Source organism: Marmota flaviventris, chromosome 11 (genome assembly GCF_047511675.1).
Source record: "Marmota flaviventris isolate mMarFla1 chromosome 11, mMarFla1.hap1, whole genome shotgun sequence".
Lineage (NCBI taxonomy): Eukaryota > Metazoa > Chordata > Mammalia > Rodentia > Sciuridae > Marmota > Marmota flaviventris.
In genome coordinates, this window is record NC_092508.1 from 15,052,118 (window position 1) to 15,071,244 (window position 19,127).

General features: G+C 41.7%; 1 protein-coding gene across 1 annotated transcript in view; it reads right to left on the reverse strand.

Annotated features, from left to right (window-relative positions):
* The window catches only part of Sgpp2 (sphingosine-1-phosphate phosphatase 2), a 106,301-nt gene extending 88,524 nt beyond the window's left edge, over positions 1–17,777 (reverse strand). The window contains exons 1-2 of the mRNA XM_027942029.1: positions 17,703–17,777; positions 12,640–12,660 (exon numbers count right to left, since the gene is read on the reverse strand). Of these exons, the coding sequence (XP_027797830.1) occupies positions 12,640–12,660; positions 17,703–17,777 (96 nt within the window). The remainder of the gene's footprint in view (positions 1–12,639; positions 12,661–17,702) is intronic.
* Between the last annotated feature and the right edge of the window lie 1,350 nt (positions 17,778–19,127).

The window sequence follows — 19,127 nt, forward strand, 5'->3', positions numbered from 1 at the left end:
TCTGATATAAGCACTAAATATTGCTATTGACTATATAAAGACAAAAACTGTTAACCCAAAGTAGAAGGTAGGCCCAATAACAGAAAACCTCTATCAACTCACCCTTTTATAAAATTAAAGGAGAAAAAAAAAGTATGATTCTTTCACCAGATAAAAAAGAATTCAGGCCAGGCACAGTGGTGCTCACCTGTAATCCCAGCCGCTCGGGAGACTAAGTCAGAAGGATCTTGAGTTCAAAGCCAGCCTCAACAACAGTGAGGTACTTAGCTACTCAGTGAGACGCTGTCTCTAAATGAAATACAAAAAATAGAGCTGGGGATGTGGTTGAGTGCCCCTGAGTTCAATTCTAGGTATCAAAACAAAACAAAAAACAATTCAGTAAAATTTGATAATAATCCGTAAAAATATCTCTCAGTAAACAAGCTGTAAAAGGAAACAATCTATGTCAAATGCAATATTCTATGGTGAAATTTGAAAATTATTTCCTTAAAATAAAAAACAAGAATGTTCACCAAAACCACTTCTACACAACACTATACAGAAGTCCTTGTCTGTGGAGTAAGATGGGAGATAAGAAAGATATAGGAATTGGAAAGGAAGTAACAAAACTTGTTTTTTGATTGCTTTCATAGCAATCCGAAAGAAATAAGAGGCAACTTGTTAGAATAAAGGTTTAACAAGGTTGTCAAGTCAATACACAAAATTCAGTTGCATACCTACACACCAGTAGAAAACATAAAATGTGATTTCAAAATATTATTTTAATAGTAACAGAAAACAGAGTATCTTAGGAATAAATCTAGCAAGATTTTATGGAGAAAATTGTAAAACTGATATATAATTATAATGCACTAATTAAAATAAAGTAATAATGATGATAATGACAATAATAGTAGAAGGGAGATCAGTAGAGTAGAACAAGTGGATCAACAGCAGGGAGAAGAGAAGAAAGAGGAAGGTGCTGGGGAATGAGATTGAACAAAGTATGCTAAGTGCAGACGCAAATATAGCATAGGGGATTCCACTCTTATGTATAATGATAAAGCACACACACAAGGTAAATGGAGTGTTGGGGTCCAGCTCTATGAGCACTTGCCTATCATATGTAAGGACCTGATTACGCTCCTGGCACTGAGAAAACAAACAAACAAAACTCCAACTTAGGTGAGTGAAAAGACACACCATGTTCAGAGATAAGACTCCAGAACATAAAGAGGTCAATTATACCAAAATTAATCTACAGTTTTAATGCAGCTCCAATTAAAATTATATAAAAATCATCTACAAATTATTTAAAATTTCTTTAGTAACATGAAAAAAAGATTATAGTGTCGGAATTTTCAGTTGAGAGAGAGAGAGAGAGAGAGAGAGAGAGAGAGAGAATCCTTTTATTTTAGTTTTTGAATCAGATTTTATTTTATTTTTTCAGTTCTGGGGATTGAACCTGGGGATACTTTACCAGCCCTTTTAAATTTTATTTTTGGGGTAGGGTCTCTCTAATGTGTTAGCCTGGCCTCCAATGTATTACCCCCTGCCTCAGCCTCCCAAGTAGCTGGGATTATAGGCATGTGCCATCTTACCTTGCAGTAATTGTTTTATTAATTAATTAATCAATAATATTGATAAATTCGTATACCATCCGTTTGAGAACCAATTGAGTATGTGAAAATGATAGTTAAGATGTACCCAAATTGAATTTCACTTGACTTCAATCACTAATACCAGATGAAGGGGAACTAAGATCCTATTTCAAACAAGCCCAAACATGGCCTGCAGGTGACCAAACAGCTAAAACCATGACCTATAACAACCAAAAGAAATATTCATCTGTTGATGGGCACCTGGGTTGGTTCTACAGCTTGGTTATTGTGAATTGTGCTGCTGATTTTAGATCTTTTGGAAACATACTAAAGAGTGGGATAGCTGGGTCATATGGTGTTTCCATTCCTAGTTCTTTGAGAAATCTCCCTCCATATTGCTTTCCAGAGTGGTTGCAGTCCTACCAACAATGTATGAGTGTACCTTTCCCTCCACATCCTCACCAACATTTATTATGATTTGTATTCTTTATAATTGCCATTTTAACTAGAACGAGATGAAATCTCACTGTAGTTTTGATTTGCAGTTTGCATTTCCTTGATTGCTAGAGATATCAGACCATTTTTTTCATGTATTTATTGGACATTTGCATTTCTTCTTTTCAGAAGTATCTATTTAGTTATTGAATATTATTCAGGCATAAAGAAGAAAGAAATTATGGCATTGTCCCATGAATGAATGGCACTGGAGACCATCATGCTAAGTGAAATAAGCCAAACCCAGAAAGTCAAAGTTTGCATGTTTCCTCTGATAGGTGGAAGCTAGTTCAAAATAAGGGAAAAACAGTGGCGGAGGTGGAGTGGGGATTGCAAGAAAATAAAAGAGAGATCACTGGAGTACAGGAAGGGGACTGAGGGGAAGGGAGAAGGGATAGGGAAAGGGAAGAATGGTGGAATGAATCTGAGCAAACTTCCCTATGTACATATATGAATGTACCACAGTGAATCTCATATTTATGTGTATCTACAAGGCACTAATTAAAATATATATTTAAATAAATAGAAGAAAGAGCAGCAGAATAGATGAGAGGAAAGAGGGAAGGGAGAAGGGGAGGGAAAAGGGCAGTAATGGGGCCTGAACTGGAGCAAATTATCTTCCATGTCTGTATAATTGTTAAAATGAACCCTGGTGTTATGTACAGCTAAAATAAACTAATAAAAAAATAAAATAAAAATATCACATATAAAATTTAAAAAAGAGATATTCTAAAGCAACTTTTTAAGAAATAAGTAAAAATAAATGCCCCAAATTTACTAGTAGGAGGAGGGATGGTATAATACTCGACATCTGCTTTTCTTAAGATGTTTTTGAACTCTCGAAGAATACGTTTTGGGCCAAGAAAATAAGAGATCTTTTCAAAGCCAAAATTTTTCAATGCATTGGGAAATTCCCATGAGTACAGAAGAACTTTATGCATTTCAAGCTTTTGGCATTTTCTGTGTTGGTTTGGACAAAGTACAAAATGATGTATTATAATTTCTCATGGGGTCTTTGTGCAAAGACCTGGGGTACCATTTTGTTTCATTTAAGGAAGCTACTGGAATACTTCATGTGGCTTAGTAAATATTCCCTCAAGGTAAGGATCACAAACAGTACAGTTGGGGGACTTTGTTACAAAGACATCAATGGTAATTTTTTAAGTTCTAATATGTTAGTAATCTTGGTGACTACCTAATAGTCTTCAAAATTAAATAAAAAATGTCCTCATATGAGCCTTTTTTTTCCTGTACTGGAGATTTAACCCAGGGCACTAAACCACTCAGTCATATCCCCAGTCATTTTATTTTTTCATTTTGAGACAAGTCCTCGGTAAACTGCTAAGGCTGTTCTTGAACTCGTGATCACCCTGCCTCAGCCTCCTGAGTTGCTGGGATTATAGGCATGTGCCACCATGACCAGCTCACAGGAGTATTTTTATAGAATAAAAATGTTTTAGTTTTTCTCTAAACATAAAACGATCTTGTTATTTTTGTTATTGTTTTTAAAAATGCAGGAAATGCAGATATGCATGAATAGGAAAATAACAGATTTTAAACCCAGTGAGAACCACTGGCAATATTTAGTTCAACTCCTTGGGGCTCTTTTAAAAATATACATTTTAATATATACTAAATACAGTTTTAAAATTTGGGTCACATTATAAACTTCATTTTTTAACATCTTTTTTTTTTTTTTGGTTGAACAAGATACATTGTGTATGTTTCCATGTCCAGAAATTCAAGAAATTTTAACTCCTTTCCTGACATCTTTTGAATTTTGTGATTAATTTTTTCCCTGTTTATAATATAGCTGAAAAGACCTTTTTTGATTATATATTGATAATATATAAGGCAATAAGAACTATGTGTGGGAGAACATAAATCTAACAAACAAATTCCACCACTTGGGGAATGGACACTGTTGACCTCAAGTCAGTTCCCCTGCCCTTGCCTGCCCTTGCAACTTGGAGTACAGTTTAAAGAACAATCTGAGTTTTATGTTTAACAGAAGAGAATTCTTTCACAATTTCTAACTTAAAAAATGAGCTATTCTCAATGAAATTACACATGGGTAAAGAAAGCTGTAAAATTTTTATCTCATGCTAAACACTTTCTCCTAGTTTTATTTCATCTCAGTTCATCCTACTCCAGCTAACCAAGCAGCAGGAACTAACACAGGTGGAAGAGCAGAAGACAGTGTAGACTGTGGATGATTTTTTAGAGATTTGGTGGCTAAAGAAGGGGCGTGCATTAGCTCCCAGGGACGGTTGGGCTGCACAAAGACATTCTGTGGCTGGTGAAGAAGAAGGTTAATGACGTTGAACATCTTTCTACAAAGGAAGAAAATAAGCAGAAAGGAGACTGAAGATACAATGTGAGACTTTGACCTATTTGCAATACCAGATTAAAGCAGTTTGACAAAATGAAATGCCAAATAATTTTAAAAATAAATAAATAAACCCCCTCCAGCTATGAAACAAGATTGTCAAAATAAAGCTAATTACAAATGTACATGTTTTATTCTTGTACATTCAAACCCTTCTGTGTTCTACCTGGGCAGATAACAGAGGCCTGTGAGCAGGACGTTCAAAACTAGGCCCCAAGGCTCCTGTGACAGAATGACCCTGGGAGAGGCAGATCAGAGGAAAAGCTCCCAGATGCTCTTCTGTGTTTCCTGCACAGTGTGCAAAGACAGCCTGCAGCAGTCGCTATGGGAAAGAGCAGGACCAACTCTTGAAAGGCAGTATTGATTTAAAAAAATCATTTGAAATAATGATAGATTCATAAGCTGTTGCAAGTACTAAATGTCCTGTATTCTGTCCATCCATTTTCTCCAAATGACTACATCTTACAAACTGTAGCACAATATCAAAACAAGGAATCTGACATTGTACCAGCACTGCATATAAGATATAAACTACCCCATCGCCACATAGACCTTCTTGGTACCAATAACTCGGATGGATTAAAATCAGTCTTTTTCTTCTTCTTCTTCTTCTTTTTTTTTTTTTTTTTTTTACTCAGCATAATGCCCTTGAGATCCACCCAGGTTATTGGGTGGATCATCACTACAGTTCTTACAGCTGAGTAGTATCCCATGGTTTGGATGCATCACAGTTTATTTAATCATATAGTGAGGGATATTCTGGTTCTTTCCAGTGTTTGGCTATTGCAAATAAAGCTGCCTGGATGACCAGGTACAGATCTTTATGTGAATAAATTTTCATATCTCTGAGGTCAATGTCCAGGAGTGTAACTGCGGAGTATTTAATAAACAAATTTATCTTTTCAAAAGTAACATTTTTCCATGATTGATTATTGATTTACCTGGTGAGTCAATTGAGCCCAGCGTCAATTGGGGTGGAGGAGAGAAAGCATTGATTACCAAATAATTCTAAATCTAAGAGACTGTGCTGTATTGATGGGCCTAACTGTAACTTCTTTTTTTTTTTTTTTTTCTAACTGTAACTTCTTACAGGCACTATAATCTATGCAGGTGTACCTGCCTGAACCAGGGGGTACTCAGAATCAGAGTGGGAAGTCCTGCTTCTCTTCCCACAGTGGTATTCAGGGGTAAGAGAAAGAAATCAAGGCTGGATCATTTATAACCCCTTATGTTGGAAAAAATTCACACGATTCCTTAAGGGGCAAAATTTGGGAACAATAAAATATGACATGTGGAGTCAGATGGGCTTAGATGGAGGCAAGATTAAGTGACCAATGGATCTCAGTCCACCCCCTCTCCAGAAGTAAGAGTTATTGAGAAATTCACTCTGAATAACCTTTGAGGACAGGCATCCCATTCTGTCCATTTGAGGTTGCGTGTGACATCATGCATGTAAGCATGACAAGAAGAGATGACATGGCAGTCCTGGGGCCTCTGGAGGAGGCCAGAGGACTAGAACAAGCTTAGAACTCAAGTGAGGACTCAGGAGCTGCTGGCCACCTTTTGCAGGACCACAAAACTAATTCTTTTCTTGTTTCAATATCATACAATCATACTCTGTGACATATATTCATACCCTCTAGACATATACTCCTTTCTGGCTTGGGGTACAGGGAATGTATGCTTTCTCCAACCCTATCAGAAGCCCCAAACCCTGCCCAAGGTTACGCATATCACAGGACACAAATGAGAACCCCTACCTGAAGGTACAGGGGAAAGGACAGGGCACCAGGTGTGGCTTATCTAAATCCAGAGATAGCTGCAAGGGAGGTGCCCATGCCTGTTTTTCCCTTCTTGCCCTCAGAATCCAAATATTTTCCACTTGAAAGATAAGAAATATATGAAGGTTGTAAGCTTTTTCTAAGTGAGACGCAGTGAAGGATTCTGATGTGTAAATGAACAAATTAAAAACATAGAAACTAATAAAAACAACAAAAAACTTTACTAAAATCACAGCGGAAAACGTGGGCAAAGTACATGCCTGGGTCATTCACAAAAAGAGTAATATGAGTGTCTGCTAAACAAGAAAGACATATCACCTTGTTAGAGATAAAAACCCCACAAAACTAAAATAATGGAATACTTTCATGTAGGTATCAAATTGGTGATTACTTTTTGCTTTTTTTTTTTTTTTTTTTTGTACTTGGGGTTGAGCTCAGGAATATTCTACCTCTATGCTACATGCTCAGCCTTTTAATTTTCTTTTGGGACAGTGTCCCTGTAAGTTGATGAGGCTGTCCCTGAACTTGCACTCCTGCTGCCTCAGACTCCTGAGTAGCTGGGATTACAGGCATGCACCACCACGCCCAGGTGGCAGATTACTTTTTCAAAGAACTCTTCACTAATGGATGCTAAAATTACTGGGTACAAATATGGAGAGAAAATAAAAGATATTTATAATGTTTCAGAATGCCAGCATGTAAGATAGGTATTGATTACAAAGAGAAAGACAGTAATCTGGAAAACACTCTTTCAAAGGTATTTAAAAATCACTGGTAAGGGATAGGGTTGTGGCTCAGTGTTAGAGCACTTGCTTAGCACATGTGAGGCACTGGGTTAGATCCTCAGCACCGCATAAAAATGAACAAAAAAATGAATTAAAAAAAGAAAGGTATTGTGTCCATCAACAACTAAAAATTTTTTTTTAAAATCACTGACAATAGACTAAATCAACACTATGTGCCTCCTGATAGGATGCACTAATAAGGATGCAGTGTCTTCCTGTGAATCTCCAACGATGCAGAACCTGCCTACAATTTAGAGGAAACAACAGGCAAACCCAAGCTGAGGGACTCTATGCAAATAACTTGCCTGGACTTTGCAAGGTCAGTCAGGGAAGGCAGAGAATGACTAAAGAGTTGATCCACACTGGACTAGAGGAACATGTCAACTAAATGTAATTTATGATTCTAACCTAGGACCCAGAATAGCCAAATGATACTGGGAGGCAACTGGACAAGTATGAATAAAGTCCTTAGATTAAATAATATTGCCTTTTTTGATTATTGTACTTTATGGTTTTATTTTTTAATGAGATAGTTATCTTACAGGATCTCACTATTATTATCTTACAGGATCTCACTATGCTATTGAGGTTGGCCTTGAACTGAAGATTTTCTATCTTAGGCCAAGTAGCTGGGATTATAGTGTGGGCCACCACACACGGTATACTATAGTTTTATATGATGCGAACATTAGAAGAATTTTTAACACTAGGTCAGGAATTTTTGACTATATTTGCAGAATTTAAAAAACCTAAAGTTATTTCAAAAGAAAGTGAAAATTACAAAAATTTAAAGGTGATACTACTTGGTGTTGCTTTTTATTCATAATTACACAAATATTATTCGAAGCAAAAGGGATACTTATGCCAGGCCTGGTGGCATACACCTATAATCCCAGCGGCTTGGAAGGCTAAGGCAGGAGGATTATGAGTTCAAAGCCAGCCTTGGCAACTTAGTAAGGCCCTAAGCAACTTAGTGAGACCCTCTCTTAAAATAAAAAATAAAAAAGGCTATGGATGTGGCTCAGGGGTTAAGTGCCTCTGGGTTCAATCCCTGGCACCAAGAAAAAAATATATAGACTTCATAATTGTCAAACAACTACTGCTACGTATCCTATCTAACTCCATGAGTTCAAGAAGATGCAAAAAACCATGGTGAGCAGGGGTGAGTATGACATTCACTGGTAAGACCAATAAGAGCCTTCCGAGTCTCTGGGACTGTTCTATTTCTTCACCTGGGTGCTGGCTATGGGGATACAGATGTCTAGCCACTATTTCTGACGTAAGCATGTATTACTTTTAATGTTTAAAGGTTGTAGAAATTGGGCTGGGATATAGTGTAAATGGTAGAGCTCTTGCCTAACATGTGCAAGGCCTTGGGTTCAATCCCCGGCACCATGAAAAAATTTTAAATATTTATTTTTAAAAAATGTAGCAACTTCTTAGTGAAAAACCATCAAAAGGTAAGAATTCAGAATGAAAGAACAACTAACTTCCAACAGTCTCCTTTGTTGCAATTTTACCAAAATCTGAGATGCTCTATTTCACAGCTACCTTTCTAGTCATTTAGCAAGAAAGGATGGTTTTTTAAAACTGCAACCAGAAAATATTCACCTAAGGCCTTTCTCCACCAATTAAGCCCTGGCCTTGCAGCTACCAACACATTATCCCCAGGAAACTTTTTCTCCATTATTTTCTTTCCCCACATCCCTGGGATTTACTGTGATCTGCTGTCTTCCATAAAATTCTACAGAAATAATTTTATTTTGCCATTTAAAGAAAACAAAACCTACCCAGATATTACAGAAATATTCTTTCTTGTAAAGACAGAATTACTAAATAAATAGCCTTATTTAAAGCAACAATGAACCTGTGTTTTGTTTTTAAATGAAAAATATCTAAAAGGTCCCTGTGACCTAGGCCTGTCATCTCAGCAACATGGACAGCTGAGGCAGGGGGATTGTGAGTTTAAGGCAACCTTTGCAACTTAGCAAGACCCTATCTTAAAATAATACATAGATAGATAGACAGATAAATTAGAAGTATAAATGTGTGAGTGAAGATGTGTGTGTGTGGGGGGGGGGGGGGGCTATTATTTGAAGTGGTTCAAGGAAGCCATTGCTTCCTTTCCCAAACCCAGATCCTAGGTGGTTCACCCCTTTCCTTTCCATCTAATCCGGCCCCAAGCTCAGGGATTTCCCCCCCACACACTGTTTTTAACACACTGTCTCTATTAGTCCATTCCATGTCTGAAGCAAGATGAGAAGACAAAAATCTGAACCATGATCTTGACTGGAGTTTTTTCAAAGTTTCATTTTCTCAACATGTGGAGTGTATCTCACCAGGTGAGAAGAACAACAAAGACCAGCGGATGTCCCAAATTTCAGCATTTTCATAGACTCCTAACATGGACAGGAGCACTCTAAACGTGTTGCCTGGAAACCAGAGCAGTGCTTTTCTCCCAGGAAAGCTTTGTGCTACATAAAATGCACGGATGCCTTTCTCAGGATGTCCTCCTTATCAGGGCAACACAGGATTTAATCATTAATAAAATCTATAGCAACAGAAGTGCTATAGATTTGAAAAAGTGAAGGTCTTAACATCTGTGTTTTTTCCCCATTTTTTTAAATTGGCGCATTATAGTTGTACATGCTGATAGGATTTATTGTTACATATTCATATATATACACACTACATAACCATATAATATGGCCAATATCACTCCCCAGCTTGACATCTTAATTCCAAGTCAAGAGAGTTAATGTTAGCCTAGGCTTGCTGTCAATAGCCAGCTAAAACATGGTGATTTAGCCACATTTTTAACTCAATAGATGTTTCACCATCAAGTGACTTTTTACAATGCCTGTACTCTCCTTCGTAATGTTCAAAAGAAGAAAGCAGAGCAATGAAAAAGTTATTCATTAATCAAAACCTTTTATTGTTGCTGGATTAAAAGGAGTCAACACTGAAAACAGTTATCAAGCTAAAAGAAGACCCAGCCAGGTAAAGTGTTCAGGGATAAAAATCAGCTCCCAGAACCCCATCATCAGAGGAGCAGGTGACATTTATGCCAAGCAGGGAAAGGGAAAGTTTCACATAGCTCTTGCTCTTCCGTTCAATAGGTAGTATTATGTACCTGCCCCGTTCCAAGCACATGGTAGGCCCTGTAGCTACACAGGTGAGCAGAGGGACCCGCCCACTCTCCACATTATTCTGCCATTTTGAACCTCCCACCATTTCCCAGCTCAATAGAGGTCATAGAAATAATGATCTAATTGAAAATATGTGCAAATCCTTCAAAGTAGAAATCAGCATATTCTGGTTTCAGGTGGAGACCTTCAAAGGTTACTTTCAGTGTGGGGGTGGGAGGGTGGTTGTTAGGTAAGTCCTCAAAAAGTAAGGCACAGTGCCAGATGCCACATGGCCAGTTACCTTTCCCAAGGTCCCCCTAAGCATTGATATTTTTGTTGTTGTTGATTTGAGACAGAGATTGACTACATTGCCCAGGCTAGCCTCCAACTTGTGGTCCTCCTTTCTCAGCCTCCCAACTAGCTGAGATTACAGAGGCATGCTATTGTGCCCATGCCAGGCTCCCCCTGAGCCATTCTATTTCAAAACTCAACTGTTCCTCTAGCAACTCATGCTCAGAACTGGAATCCACCATACTCAAGTCTCAGCTCCTCTCTGCACCGGGAATTTTCCCATCTGCCTGTGCCATGCTGTGCACTCTCTACTTTCCTCTCTGCCCCTGGTTTCCGTGTTCCTGTTGTTTTTTCTGGCTCAAGCCTTCTGTTCAGTGGCCTCCCACTTTTTTTCTCTGAGGTTCATCAGCATCTACCTTTTATGTCCCTTTGTCTGGATCTTGCTTTCTGACTCCCTGTAGGAACAATGCAATTGTCTTATGCCGCAGTCTGGCTGGGCACAAATCACGAGCCACTGAAGCAGGAACAAACTTTATTTTTAAACTGCACGAAAACACTTCACACAGCTCCCGGGGAATCCTCCCGAACGCGCCACGAGGCTTGTCCAGCAACCCCCAGCCGGAAATATCTCTCCCGGAAATCCCTCCTCCTGCACTTCCCCAACCAATGGGAACTCTCGGGGAATCCCCGGAAATCCCCGCGAGAACTCCAAAATAGTGCGAGAACTCAAAAGTTGCGGCAGAGGCGGACAGGCAGAGGCGCCTGTCAATCAATACTGTTGGCAAAATGCCAGGGGCCATACAGACTCAGCCGTGGCTCTCAGCAGTCTTAGTCACTATCCAACCTGCAGATCCCAGATGGATGATCTCATGCCAGGCCATTGTGCAGGATGTTGTCCCACCTGGATGCTTTGACTCAAGGACTGACCCCTAATCAAATCAGCCTGTACCCATAAAAATGAAGTTCCATGATTCAAAAGATGGCAACTGACAGTTGTGGTATCTTTCCTCCTAAGGGCTCGCTGCATGAGAGAGACACTCAAAGTATCATGAAGAACCCAAAACTGACACTAAAGTTTGATTTTGTATCTTTGCTGCTGTTTCTAACATCACTGTCTTAAAGGATTCACTCAAAGCCCTGTAAATCCCCACACAGGCATCCCCCCAATCCCACCCTCTTCCCCACAGAGACACACAAGATCCCTTCTTAACACAGAGGTCTAAGTTGCCAATTCTGATTGGCTGGAGGGATGAAACTGTTTTGTCATACCCTGTCCGTGGGATGAAGTCCAAATTCTGCAGAGATCCACGTTAAGGCTTCAGCCTAAAACTCTGGCTCTCGCCCAGCATGACAGCCAGCTTACCACAGGGGTTCTCTATGCAGCCTGTGCTGGGGTGTCTCTATTTACCTTCCCAGGTCTACCAGTACGTTTCCTGGGGGAGGGTTCACCTTTATGAACAGCATCACCCCAATGCCCAAGCTCCCTGTCTTCGGATAGAATTTGGCTAAAGGGGGGCACTGGCAGGAGGTGAGAAAGAGGGCACATGGCAGGAGTTTGAGATGTACGTCCCCCATTGCTCTTGATGGTTACCTTTCTCCACATCTTTTATGTGGGGGGAGGCAGTGGTGATGGAGATTAAACCCAGAGTTGTGCACATGCTAGGCAAGCACTCTACCTTGAAGGGATATCCCAGGTCCATCTTTTTCTACTCTAGTTCTTGGCTCCTGTCAGGGCACCTCTCTGACCTCAGTTCTCTTGAGGTCTGGGGTTACCAGGACCCTCTTCCCTCTCCTTGAACATGGAGGCTGAAGTTGCTTTCTCCAGGATGTACCATCCTCCCATGATGATTTCTCCCACCCTTTTTGCATATTTGTAAGTGATCCGCTATTTGGACTGCCTTTGATTAGTTCCTCTTTTATATGACTTTCAATAGAGTGTGCTTTTCAGAACAGATTTAAATTTACAGAAAAATTTAGAAGATGGTGTCAAATTTCCACGTGACCCACATTCTTCCCATATATTCTACAGTTACCCCTATTATTAGCATCTTACATTAATATGGTATATTTGTTTCAAAACTGATACATTATTGTTAACTAAAGCCCACACTTTATACAAATGTCCCTAGTTTTGACCTCATGAGCATTTTGTTGTGTTCCCAGTCTGTCCAGATGACATTCAGCCATCACGTCTCCTGAAGCTCCTCTTGGCTGTGACAATTTCTCACTTTTCTTATTTCTGATGACCTTGTCAGCTTTGAGGAGTACTGGCAGAATTCTGTAGAATGCCTCTCAGTATGAATCAGGAGCATATAATTTCAATTTGCATCAAGAGTACATACTATCAACATGACTTTCACTATTGATGTCAACCTTGATCACCAGGGTGATATCTATCAAGTGTATACATCATGAAATTATTTGCCCCTCCCCTTTTCATATTGTATTCTTTGGAAGGCACTATGTTCAGTCCACATTTAAGAAATAGGGAGCCATGTGTGGCCTCCCCATAGGTAGAATACAATGTATGTTTCTTTTTTAATTTCTTTTTTATATTTTATTTACTTATGTATTTATTTTGGAACTGGGGATTGAACCCTGGGGGTACTTTACTACTGAATTAAAACCCCAGTCTGGATTTTGAGATAGTCTCACTAAGTGGCTGAGGTTAACTTTGAACTTATGATCCTCCCGCCTTAGCCTTCCCAGTAGATGTGATTACAGGCCACACCACCACACTCAGCTTCTAGTATTTTGTGTGTTGTAACATTTTATTTGGGGTGCTCTAAGGCAGGAACTACATTTTCTTTATCTTTGTATCTCTGAGACTAACAACTATGCCAGAAACATAATAGTGGAACAATAAATGTTGGTTGTAAATGAAGGAAGCAAAAATGAGATACAAGTAAAAGTGGCCTATTTCTCCAAAGATTAGAGAACGTATTAATAACTGAAGACTGGGAAGACTGTGGAAAACCTGTAACAATCTGCTTATAGCTTTTTATCCTGGTACACTCTTCCTTTGGGAAAATGTGGCAATGTTTATTAGAAGACAAAACATATGCATATTCTTCATTCAGCAATTCCCTGTCTGGAAATTTAAATTGGGAAATAACCAAAGAGAGGTGGAAAGACATGTTATAAAATAACATCTTTTATAAAGATGTTATTATTTTTAGTGAAAAAATTGGAAACAATTTATTTAGATTGGAAACAATCTAAAGTCCCAGCAATAGGCCAATTAAATTATATAGGATGTCCAGGTAATGGAGTAATACTAAGCCATCATAAATCAGGTTGAATGTTTCCCAGGTGACTGTCTCTGGGCAGTGGCACATGGGCATAAATTAAGCTTTTTATTTGTGTTTCCCCAAGTTTTCTCCTCTAAATAATGATGGTATCTGTGACTAGAGAAAAAAAAGATCAAATGCACATTTTCAGAGTGGCTCATTTACCATTTCAAACATCAGATCATAGGCAATCACAATTTGTAGTTTGATCTTTTGGCAAGTTTAGTTACAGTGAAGCCAAAACATCACAGCTGCTGTGACAATTGCCTCCAGCCACTTCCCCCTCATACTGAAGTGGGTGGGTCCCAGGATAAGAGAATTCAGAGCTTCTTACCTGTTTGCTGGCTTTTCTGGGTACCACTTCTAACCTGGACACTCCACAGTGCTTGTTTGTTTTGCTTTTAAAGCTCCTCTACGTGACAATATAGCCATATTACTATGGTTCTCTTTCACTGTTCATTTTGCAGATGCTACAACTGAGGCCCAGAGAAATACAAATGATACAGAGGCAGAAGCAGAGGCAGATCACAGTCTCTTCCTTTGCAGAATGTATTCTTTGCTCTTTAGCAAGTCAGTAAATTCAAGGGAGGGATTTTTGTAGATCAACAGACTTGGAGGGGCCCAAATATTTCAGGAGAGAAATGAGAATGCAAAGACTTTGAAAAGGCAACCTACCCTTGATTCCCTCCCCAACCCAATTTTAGAACTATGGCTGAGCAGTTAGCAAACAAGTATTTATTGAGTAGAGTGAGACTTGGAAAGATCATATTTCATCTAATATAATGATGGTGGGAAACCCAGGAGAGTCTCACTAAATACAACTGCTTTGGGTAAGCAAAGACATTAGAAATCAAAATGACATTGCATCCAAGGTTGACGTGACCCCAGAACAAATCAACACAATCTCTTAAGGGTCTTTGCCTTCCCCAGCAGGTTCTAGGTTCTGTGTCTCTTACTCAGGACCCTGCTTCTCAAGGTGACTACCAAGAATGCCCTCAGATGGTTAATCTTGCGAATTGGCTACCTTTGCAAACTGCAAACAATACCTTCTCATTCTACCTGATCTCTACCCTGCCCCAGCCAGGACTCAGAGCTCATACCTCCTCAGTACATCAGTCACAGTGAGGTGCTGTTTTAGAAGCTGCACAGTAGGAAGAAGCTCAGACTTGGAAGTCAAAAGATCTGGCTTTCCCTGACTGTGCTGAAAACTGGGAAGTCCCAAGTCACCTAACCTTTCAGAACTCATATTTACTGGGGCAATCCCTAAATCCCAGTTCAGTATTCAACAACAGGTCTGTGCGAGCCCAGCCCAGCCCTAGTTTGTAAGAGACATAGTTAATTTTTAAACTAGCAGTGTGTGGTGTTACAAGAATTTATAGAGGAAGTCTTTAATCATTCCATATTTGTGCAGTGTTAAGGACTTAAATAAAAACAGAAAATGTGGAAGGTAAATTAGATTCATGGAGGTCTAAAATTATTGAAGTGAAGGAAAGTTTACTTTTGTTTGCAGGGTATTAAATGGATGTCTTTGGGTTGCCTTCTAGATTCTGGGACAACCATTTGTTTGTTTGTTTGTTTTTTCATTTGATTTTTCAGTAATCATTATTTAATTTTTAAAAATCTATTGATTTCTTATTGTAATCTGTATTCAAATATTCATAAAATTCACTGTGCATAACCAGGGGAAGAAAACAATGAGAACAGAAGAATTTCCTGCATTCTTAGAGCTTATCCTCTACAGGAGGAGACTGGAATAATCAGATATCCACACAAAGACACATTTACACAATGTGATTATACTGCAGGGAAAAAATATACAAGAGGCAAAGAGAGTCCATAAAGGGGGAGCTAGCCTGCAAGGTCGGTGAAGGTACCTCTGGAGGAACTGACCTTGATGCTCAAGGGTGGGTGGAGGGTATCTGGAGAAGGCACCTGTAACTGAGGCAAGTGGGCAAAGGCCCAAGACAGAGGGGGAGTCATGGTTGATAGGAAAGAGTTTTCTCAACTGCCCTTTAAAAAATCCTATTATGTATCCAGGAACAGGTACATAGTCATTTCCTTTTGGGAACTTCCTGTGTGTCCCTAGTAAAGTATTAATCTTCTCAAGTCACTTGAAGCTGATCCACCTTTAAGAACATTTATTAACCTCTCCCTTATCAAATGCTCTTGAGTTAATTCCCCCTCCCCACTATCACCAAGTACAGGGATTTCTTATCTTGATTTTGGGTTCTGTCTTGCTTCTTCACAACCTGCTGTGTGAGTGAGGTGCTGTGTTGGCCCAGAAGGGCAAGCCTACCCCTGGGCTTACCAGCCACCTAAGGCACTAGCAGCAAAGAGGCAAGAAGTCCTCTTGGCTTGCTTTTAAAGGGGAAGACAGCGCAACTCCAGAATTTCAGGTTACCTTACCAAGGGTAATGTGGAAAACAGTTTGAAAAACACTAGTGAAAAAATGCACTCTTTTCAGCTTCCTGAATTCAAGAAACAGGGTAGAAGTGTGAGAAGAGAGCAATAGAAAGCAGCCTACACATCCACCTGTGGGTGTGAGTGTGAATGTGTGTGTGCACAGAAAATGTCAATGAAAAACACTTCTTCTGGCTATTCCCCCTTTAAGACATCACAAGAAGAAAGGAGGGGTCAGCAAACTCAACTAAAAGTTCCTGGAACTTCACATAGGACAAAGAAAGGACTATAAAAGGAGATAAAATATTATAGAGGTGGATTTTTCTGTAATGGAACACACAATCCACCTCCACCCTCCCAAATGAATTCTATAATTCAAAGCCTATTCATATTCAGGTTCATATCAAGGTTCTTCATAATTCCTCACTTACTAAATCTAGACATCTATACATGAAGATGCGCTGCTTTCTTGTCACCAGAAACTTCTAGGAAGAAAAGAAAATGTGACTTTTTAAAAAGAAAAACGAAAAAGGAATTACTGTTCTTACTTGCCACACTTGTTATTTTGCCTAGCAAAAGGTCAGTGGCTGCAGGTACCAGGGTAGACAGCACCCCACCCCCCCGCGAGACTTCTGCAGGTGCCAGGGTAGACAGGCACCCCCTGCAGCTGTCTGCAGCCTGTCTGTCCCTCTGCCTGGAGTCTCTGTGCACTGCGACGACGACACAGGCTGGTTTCCCCAAAGCTGCAGTGGTTGTATAACCACACTCAGGACGCCTAGAGGAGAGCGCGGTGAGCGTCTCTCCCCAAAGCATCTGTGAAAAGCCATCGGTGCCGGTTAATGAAAGACCCACCAGGCAGAAGGGGGCGAGAGGGAGGTGTTGTCAGAGGCCATAAATCTCTTTAGGAGCAGTATGGAAACCCAAGCTCTGTCCCGAGAGTCGGCAGAGCGCACCGTAGGACAACTGAGCCCCACAACACCCGCATTTGCGAGGACAGGGGAGGGGGATGGGCGGCAACTAAGAGTTCCCGGGAGGGGAAGTGCCAAGGACATCCCCACTCCTTCAGTTACGTAACTCCGACAGATTCGGTAGAACATACATGAAGGTGAATGTATTCATTAAAATGGAAAGCCTCTAAGTAGACCGCCTTTAAAGGCTCTGAGCGATTTAAGTCTGAAAAGACTTGGTGGCCACCTGGCAGGGTTAGAGGATGGCATCCCGGAGGCTGGACCCCCAAGGCCATCCCCTCCACACACGACCGCCGGACCCCCAGGAGCCTCCGGGACGGCGCTCTCTCCACCGGGCTGGTTTGGGGCACGCCTGTCCCCCACGTCGCCGAGTCGCCTGGACCTGCACGTCCGCAGGCTGCGGAGCGGCTGTCCCCTCCTCCCTCCCAGGCGAGCACCTGCCCGCGGTTACCTGCGGCGTCGCCGCTCTTCGCAGCCCATTGGGCGGCTCCGCGCCGCCCTTGACGTTGGCCGCCGGGCGATGCCCGATCTCGGAGCCGCGCGTCGCATCCTGCTGGGGACCCGCGCCGTTCTCCTGGGGGCCTTCATCCAGCGCCGGAAAGAGCCCGCAGCGGCGCTGGAAGCGGGCGACTATCTGGGAATCCTGCAGGCTCCACAGCAGCTCTGCCATCGTGCACCGGGCCGCCCTCGCCGCCCGGCAGCCGCCGCAGCCTCGCCGGGCCGTCACCTTCTTCCGCGCTCCGGTCGCTCACACCCCGACCCCGGCGCAGGGCGGGCGGGGCCCCCGCCACCCAACAGGTGCGCCGCCCGGGTCCTAGCGCCCGCCCTTGGCGCGCCTGAGCCCAGGTGTCCGCCTTCACCTTGCGCAAGACACGCCCCTCTTTTCCTTACAGTCCCTGCATTTAGGGCGACAACACAGTCTAGCTTTCCTTCTCCAGGGCTAGCTAGCGACTGGGCAGAGAAGCACAGGTGCTTGAACTCTCGCTTTTATTTGAGGGCGACTTGTATCCACTCCCTCCTGGCTAGCCCAGACCTGACATTAAAAGACAGCTGATCCCGTAGTGACCTTCCTTTTAACTCCCAAGCTCAAGGTAAATTCAATTTCCCGGCGGGCGCGCCAGCTCCCCACTCGGACCTTTGTCGCACCCTGCAAGACTCAGCAAGTACAGCGAGGGCCCCCGGGGGAAATTCCCAGGTTCTTTCCAAACTCTGCTTCATGCAACGTTTCCTCCGAAGCCCGGACACCCTCGACCTTGCTCAAGAATCCAGGAACACAAAGTGGGCCCTGAGTCATCCACAGCGTGAAGATGTGATGTGGCAATCGGGGAACACTTTAAGGTGGGTGGGGAGGAAACCTGCTTCCCTCTTGATTTTCTGCGTTGAGCATAAAGAGTCCTACTAGCTCCCTTATCCCTTCTGCTATGCCTCTGCTTAAGAAACGACGCTGGGAAGACGCAACCAGACGTTGCGGGACTTCAGACCCATAGAATCAGTTGCTGAAGGGCTGGGAGGATAGTTGGGCATCTCACTGCACCCGCGCCTGGGTTAGGGCTCTCAGCTGGAGAGCAGAAGAGGAACCCTCCTGCAGTTTGGAGTGGTTTTCCCTCACCCCTCCTAAATCTCCCTCTGGGGTCTGAGATCCCAGCCGCTGCACCTCCTCACATGGAGTGTGAGGGTCCAGGTGATCATCCTGCAACAAAAGCACAATTTACTTGTCTTCAGGTTACAACAGAAGGCTACCTATTTGCTGACTGCCCATGTAAAGCCTACTAAGTATTTGGTAGCACAAATGATCAGAAATGGATACCTGAGCCACCTTGTTTAACCACTTGTCCTTTTAGGCCTGGAAACCTCTGGGATGTAATGTCCAAAGATAATTTAGTCTTCCTCATGCCCTAGTTTCCGATTTCCTTGCTTCTCAGTCTTATCTGGAAAGCAAAGTCAAGGTGGCTAAGAGGACAATGGAACTCTGGGGAGATACCATTTTCCTCTTACAAAAGCACCAGGCTACTGTCACACC